At 47.2% G+C, this 7,671-nt stretch overlaps 1 protein-coding gene across 4 annotated transcripts in view; it reads right to left on the bottom strand.

The window, feature by feature from the left end:
- Positions 1–2,814: 2,814 nt before the first annotated feature.
- Positions 2,815–7,671, bottom strand: part of FAM3A (FAM3 metabolism regulating signaling molecule A) — a 10,665-nt gene continuing 5,808 nt past the window's right edge. For all 4 annotated transcript variants that reach the window (XM_069063765.1, XM_069063767.1, XM_069063766.1 and 1 more), the window contains 6 exons: positions 7,541–7,664; positions 7,312–7,370; positions 5,155–5,205; positions 4,179–4,263; positions 3,930–4,056; positions 2,815–3,578 (listed from right to left, as the gene is read on the bottom strand). In XM_069063765.1, the coding sequence (XP_068919866.1) occupies positions 3,480–3,578; positions 3,930–4,056; positions 4,179–4,263; positions 5,155–5,205; positions 7,312–7,370; positions 7,541–7,664 (545 nt within the window). In that variant the 3' untranslated portion in view covers positions 2,815–3,479. The remainder of the gene's footprint in view (positions 3,579–3,929; positions 4,057–4,178; positions 4,264–5,154; positions 5,206–7,311; positions 7,371–7,540; positions 7,665–7,671) is intronic.

The raw sequence follows: 7,671 nt of genomic DNA on the forward strand, positions 1-7,671 counted from the left end.
CGCATGTACAAAAATATTTATAGCAGCTCTTTTTGTGGTGGCAAAGATTGGAAATCAAGGGGATGCCCATCAATTGGGGAATAACTGAACAAGTTGTGGGATATGAATGTAATGGAATACTATTGTGCTATAAGAAATGAGGAGCAGACAGACTTCATAATACCTGGAGAGACTTATATAAACTGATGCCGAGTGAGGAGAGCAGAACCAGGAGAACTTTGTATACTATTACATATTGTATGTGTGACAACTAACTTTGATAGACTGGGCTCCTTTCAGCAATACAAGGTTAGAAGACAACTCTAAAAGACTCATGATGGAAAGGGCTAGCCACATCCAGGGAAAGAACTACAGAGACTGGATGCAGAGTGAAGCAAACTGCCTGCTCTCTCTTTTGTGTTTTGTCCCTTCTTTCTCATTGTTCACTCCATTAGTTATGATCCTTCTTTACAACTTGACTAATGTTTAATGTGAAGGTATTTATAGAACCTATATTGGATTGCATGCCACCATGGGGGGGTAGGGGGGAAGAGAGCGAGGGGTAGAAATTTGGAATTCAAGGGATTGTGGAACTTAATGTTATAAACTAAAAGTAAATTAATTAATTAAAAAAAATAAATCCCACCTCATCATAGCATATGATCTTTGTGATACATTGTAATCTCCTTGCTAGCATTTTATTTAAAACATTTCTCAATATTCATTAGGGAAAATGGCCTATAGTTTTCTGTTTTTGCTCTCTCTGGTTTAGGTTTCAAAACCATATTTGTGTTATAGAAGACATTTAGTAGAATTCATTCTTTACTTACTTTCTTCAAATAGTTTATATAGTATTGGAATTGTTCTTTAAATGTTTGGTACAATTCACTTCTAAATCAATCTGCTCAAATTGTTATTTCTTCCAAAAGGTCTTTTTCCTCCCACCAAACACTTTGTATCTGTAACAATAACCGTGCCACATCCTCCCAGTAGGATACAATTTCTTTTGGGGACAGGGGTGGGGACTGTCTCACTTTTCCATTTATAGCCTCAGGGCTTGACATATGGTGGGCACTCAATACTTCTTGACTGAAGGGCCAACAGTCATTGTTTTTCCCTTTTTTCCCCTTAAGGCTTGGGGGTCCCTGAGCTCTGCTTAAAAAAAAAAAAAGCAGGTAAATGTAAATGGTAACGGGAATTTGAAGATCTTCCCTGCCCCTTAATAGACCTAGGGGGTAGTCTGAAGACCTTCCCCGCTTTGAAAGTAAACTCTGCCCCCTAATGGGCTGAATGTAGTCACATGGAGCCTGTGGTGGCAGGAGTCTGCTGAAGGGAAGCAGAGCCCACAGGAAGCTGGTAGTCAGACCTAGCCAGATGGTGGGGGAGAGAGGAGCTCATTAAGGAGATAGAGAGGTTTGTGAGTAAATATTGATCTTGTATTGGTTTGTGGGAAGGCTGAAGGATGCTGTGGCTCTCAGTGTTAGTATGGATTCTGAATATCTTTGGTACTATGATGGAATCAGCTTACTGGTTTTGGGATTGGGTTTTCTGGTGTCTAAATAAATGCTTTAGTTCTGTCCTCTATCTGGAGAGCTTGGTATATTTGCGATCCAACATCATGCGATACTTGTAGTCTTTATCGTGATTGTGGGCGCTGTAAATATTGCATTGGCGCTATAGTAAAACAGAACCTTTCCTGACAATATACTTGGCTGTGAAGGACCCAAGGAAACAGGACAGCTATAAATCCTGATCCCCTAAAAGCTGAAGCTGGCACCATCCAACTTGGTCTTCCATGGTCTCATTCTTGGGTCTCTAAGTGGATAGGTCTGTGGATATTGGCATACCAAGGGGGCAGAAGTGAAAGTGGGTGCCACAGAAATGCTCAGACAATTCTGCCATTGACCAGGCTATTAGCTGAACGACAGGCAAGGACACCATTCATATAACCAGGTGGTACTATGCTAGCTGATGGCAAAGGAACAGGCAGCACAGGATGACATCAGGTTCAGGGTGCCTGAGATGTACTATACACAGCTATTATATAGAATATTAGTCTAGACTTGTTTGTGACCTCTGGACTTGTGACTCTGTGACCCTCAAAATGGGGTAGTATGGACCTGCTTGTGAGCTGGCATAAATCCAGGATAAAATGCATGTCATTTACATGAAAAAGACCAGAAAGAGGTAGAAGGGTAATTACTATCACCTAAGTAGCTTCCGTAAAAACTAAAGCTTCTGAAATCTTGGTGTGAATTGCAGGGGAAAACATGGGGCCTGAACCCTTTGGATTTAGAGAGTATAGCTGAATCCTGCTCATGGCAGAAGTATGGAGAAGGCTGTAGGCCTCCAAGACGGCACAGCTCCAACATTCAAAATAAAGTCTCCGGAGGTGGAAGCAATGAATAGCAATCCTGAAGACTCTGGCCAGTGGGATAGGCTCTGTTTGAAGCCATATAAAGACTGAGGGTGGCTTCCTGAGGACAATCCCCATTTTTGCTCATCTGACCAAGGGCTCCCCTAAAATGGCTGTTCTTAAGTCAGAGGAATCCAAAAGGAAAGACAAAGAGACAGTGTGGGGCAGTCTCCCCTCCAACCCACCTAGAGCTCCTAAGGGAAGTCCAAGATCTTTCTCTCACTGATAAAGAACTCTTGGGGGATCTAAGACCAGGGCTCTTCCTTACCCTATCAGATGAGGTGCTTGTCAAGATAAAAGCTATCTGTTTATTTCCTCTTAGAGGGGAATTTCTTGAAGGTGAAACTGTCCCTGCTCTTCCTTCCCTTGAAGGCTTTTCGAGTATCTGCTTACCTAGCATATGAAAGCAGCTCCAGGCATCAACTAGAAATTCAATTTATTAAAGGTCATTCTGAATTAACTATGAAGAATTGCATATATCCTTAATTCTGCATCTAAGAGGAAGTGATAGGGCCAGGAGATGTGGAGATGGGGCAGAGCTCTCGTGTCCACCCTAAAGTCATACCATTACTCTCAGACCCTGCTAGACCAGGTAGCAGAGCCCTGCCTATAAGGAAACAATGGGCTCTGGGAAGCAGGACAGAGTGGGCAAGAGGAAGGGGATGAGCTGGGGAGAAGAGAGGAAGGAAGGGGAATGGAGAGCCTTGGATGCACTAGGAGCCCAACTTGGCTACACCATGGTGTATATGTGTATGGGGCAGGGAGGGGGGGTGATTGACTGAAGGAAGGGTCCCCTCCCACTGGGGCCTAACTATCCTACTGCCTGTTATATTCAGTTTCCAAGACAGCTGGAGTGATCTGGAAAAAGTGCAAGAAAGGATTCCTGGAAGGAGTAAGGCACTCAGGGAAGGGGCCTGAGAACTCTGACCCTGCTCGGGGCACAAGGTGGGCCTCCACTGCCATCTCAGCTCCAGCCTCTTTCCCCTCATTCAGGTGGCTTTCTCCAGGGAGGGCCCACCCAGGCAATTCACTAGGCCAGGCCTGCTAGGAGGTAAGGAGGGAGGACAGAGAGGCAGCACAATAGTCACTGGGTGCCCACTGTCCGTTGAGGGATGCAGCCTTCGAGCTCCAGTGCCTCCGGCCAGCCCTCGTATTTGTTGGTGTTTCTGCTATTCTTCACATGCTGTGAGGCAGTCATGAGGAAAGAGAATGATGGAGAAGGAAGGGACCACTCAGTAGCTGAAGGCACAAGGCTGGGTTCTGTCCCATGGCAATCCAGACTGTCATTGCTAATTAGCAGGGGGGCCCAGGGCAACTTATGTCACCCTCTCTGAGCCTGTTTCCTCCTCTGTGAAATGGTCTGCACTTTGGCCTACCTTCTAGGGGAGTTTAAAAGTGGGGGAGGAGGGGGAATCCACTCCCTTGGGCCCAGACTCTGTCTACAATGCAGTAGGCCCCCTGGCCTAAAGAGTGAAAGAGAGCATTGTCCACCTTTCCCCACCTAGGGGCATTCTGGGGGGAGGCCCCTACAGACCTGCTCAAAGGGGCTCTTGTCCTGAACTCCTTTGGCACCAACAAACACCCAGCTGTCCCGGAAGGCCAGTTCCTTAGCATTTGTGCTGCCCAGCTCACTGAAGATTTTCCTGGTTTCATCATTCATCCTGTAGCAGAAAAAGAAAGGAATCTGGGGGGTGGGTTGGGGTGGAGATAGGGAACCAGGCTGTAAGGAGTGGACATGAGGACAGAGAGGTGGAGTCAAGAGATCGGATCAGAAGCTTCTTACTTGGTGGCTGGGTCATCATAGGAAGCCACAAACACCAGTGTCCCTTCATGGAGTGGCCGGATGAATTTCAGCAAGTCATTGACATCTAGAAAGGGAGGAGAGCAGAGATACCTGCAAGATAATGTCTGAGCTCTAGCTCAGGGACCTTGTGGCATTTGGACCAGAGCAGGTGACAAAGGCCAGATGTGAAGCCAGGCCCCTGGGACCTTCTTGGTGCCGGAAGCTCCCTTGGGGAACTCTTCTACCAGAGTGCCATGACTGCTTGCACCCTTTGCTGTCTGGTTCCACTGTTCTACATGGCACCAGGATGCCAGAGACACAGGCCCCATATGAACACATTGCTATCACAAAAACACTTTTATGGTAGCAGAGAATCAGAACATTGTGGTACCTAAATTTAATTGTGTTTCAGCAGCAAGAAACGATTATTCCAAGATTTGTATGAGCTGGCAGAGCAAAGTGTAGAGTCAAAAGAATGCTCAACTATCAGAGGAATGGCTAAAAGATCTCAGGAAACTGAGCTCAAGTGAAAAACCCACCAATGCTTCCAGACAATATAAAGTGATACCATGTCCCTTCTCTTGGCAGAAGATGAGGACAATTTGGGCAGAATGTGGTCTACACCAGCAGGTGACAGTCAGTGAGTGTTTGCTTAACTGCTTTTCTGTGTCACAAAACAAGGGAAGATTCAATTGCAAAGAGGTGGAGAGTGGACTTTTCTGGAGACTATTATGATGTAAAAACTAAAATGTAAATGTAAAAACTACTGAGGCTAAAAAAAAGACATCAGCAAAATGTATTTTCAAGAACTGGTTATCCTTATATTAGAGGAGTCCAAAAGGAAAGACAAAGAGACAGTGTGAGGCGGTCTCCCCTCCAACCCACCGAGATCTCCTAAGGGAAGGATGGTGAGAGCTATGGAAGTGAGGGCTGGGAAGAACCCAGGGCTGGCCTCACTTGCTCTGGTCTCACTTACCTCCAGCCCACATGTCAAAGGATCTGGCCTCAAGAAGTTCCCCATTCACTCCTGCAATGGGAAGGTGGAAGGATTAGGGCACCGGACACCCCTGAGGGTATCCACAAACACAGCCTTGCCTCCCCCAGGGGAAGTATCCTGTGGTTAAAGGGCTTTAGGGACTGCCAAGGCCAAGCTGAAATGGCTAAGACTAAGACTAGGAACTAATGAGCCTTCAGAAGATGTGGAGCCCAGGTTTTAGAGCTTTCAGGAAGGCTCAGCAGCAAATACTTGTGAGAAACAAATCTTTACTGTGGACCTTGGGGAGAGTAGAAGAAGGGATACCCAGGACTGTCAAAGGCAGTGAGTGGTCAGAGCTCTCTTGGAAATTCATATCCAATACAGCTAAGGAATAGCTATGGGTAGACCTGCTAATCATGGGTGCCAAATGGAAGCTGGTATGGACTGAACGTAGTTTTACTAGCACAGTGATACAGCATGGTCCAGGGAGAGCCTTTGGAGAAGATTCTAGAACCCCGTCCCCTGTCACTGGCCTAGAACTCTCTAGACAATTCCCTTTTCCCTCCAAGCCAGGTCCTTTTCATTCCTAAAGGCTAAGCTCCAAGGCCATCTCTGATGGTCTTGGCATTCGAGAACTTCTCATCCTTGGAGTTGACCAGCTGGCACATCCCATTCTGCCTTACAATCAAGAGTATTTATGTCCAAGCCCACTACTAGCCTAGGAGTTAGCTGAGAAAGGCCTCCCCCTCTCAGCACAAGGAAACCTGAAGGTCTGAGCCCAGTTGGCACTTAGAGAATTCAATCCAACCCAATTTTATGAAACATCTACTTTGTGCAGACTGGAGGCCAATCTCTCCCTTCTCCTCATGGAGCTTAGTCTAGTGAGGAGGTCCTTGAGGCCAGGACAGTGCTTTTGCCTTTCTTTGTATCCCTGGTTTAGGGAGTCATTTCCAGTTGTCCTGATCTATATCTTACCACTGGCCCCAAATGGCTCCAGAGGACAAAGTGAGGCTGGTGACTGCACAGTCCTCCCTCACTTAAATCCAATTCACTTGCAAGTCACGGCATCACCTCCCTGATGTCATGGTCTTCTTCAAGAATGAAGGACAAACAACAACAATCCCTAATTTGGCCCAATGCCTGGTACATAGTAGGGGCTTAATAAATGCTAAGTGACGACTGAACTATGTCAGTGGCAGGGAAGAGAAATGAGTTCTGGGTTTTTTCATGGGATCCAAGAACCAAACAACAGGCTAAGAGTTGGTTGGAAAGGCAAGGAGGCAGCAAGGTCTGGAGGGACTCACTCATCCTCCACGGTCCTGCAATGTTAGAACCATGTCAGCTGGGAGGGGCTTCTCAGAGCCTCTCCCCTATAGCACTCTGCCTTAGTGCTCACCATTGGAATCATTTGTTAGGGTGGGCCCCTAACCCCAATCCAATCTTTTGGTTGACACACTGTCAGGGCCTATTTGCTAGTTTACACTGTGATTACCAGGCTTTGAAGACTGCACCTCCAGCCCCCATCCTCATTTCTTAGGAATCAAGGAGAGGGCTGTACTAGGCTGTCAAGGAGAAAGAGCATGAGGACCAGGCAAGCCATTCCTGAGAGGGGAGAAAGGAAAAGGCTTTAGAGCTTTGATGAGATGAGGATGGAGAGGTAATGAAGAGATCTCAGCCTCATCTGGTATTGAGAGAGGCTTGTGAGCCACAGTCCTCAAAGGGGAAGGATTGGCCCATCAAGGGCCTGGCAATCATGTGGCCTACACAGATCCCAGGGGAAGATGGGAGTGAATTTGTTCTGGATTTTAGATAAAGCCTGTCCTATACCCTCTTCTTAGTCCAGAGAAAGGAAGGGTAACTAAGGGCCCAGTGGAGATGCAGCAAAACAAGCTGGACACCAACATTCTAAGGGCTGAGCCAGAAGAGTGTAAGAGCTAGAGGGATTTTGAGGGAGACCCTCCCCACTGTAACTGTGTCAGAGGCAATGGCCCAAATGAGACATATGAAGTAGCACCTGGGGGCAGTGAGGGCATGCCTCAGACATAGGAGAATAAGGAAAGCAAATTATTGGGGGAACTGTCTCCCTTCCACAGGTTCACATACAGGATCTGTTCCCAGAGACTGCCAAGTCCAGAATGGAGTGGGCTGTGGACTCACCATTTACCAGGGCAATGTTCAGCCCACGTCCGACATTGTCCTTTACACTGCTCATTAGCCTGGGGAACAGAATGGTAAACACCTGTGATGGGGGAATAGGGAGAGGGAGAAAACCTGTTCCTCTCTTTGCCCCTCAACTCTCCCCACTCTGGGCACCATTCTCCCTCTTCTCCATCACTCTGCTCCCTTCTTCCCACCACCCTGGTGACCTGTCCCTCAATTTTCTCACATCTTATCCTCGAGGCAAATCTTGGGTCCGATGACATTGGCGGCCCCACTGACCACACGGAAGGCCAGGTGCTGTTCAGGACATGGCTGGGGCAGGCCACACTTATACTTCCTGGCCCGGGGCTCTGGGCA

The sequence above is a fragment of the Petaurus breviceps genome, unplaced genomic scaffold (assembly GCF_028583685.1).
Source record: "Petaurus breviceps papuanus isolate PSGF00001 unplaced genomic scaffold, PetGlider_PUasm1.0 90601, whole genome shotgun sequence".
NCBI classification, from domain to species: Eukaryota; Metazoa; Chordata; class Mammalia; order Diprotodontia; family Petauridae; genus Petaurus; species Petaurus breviceps.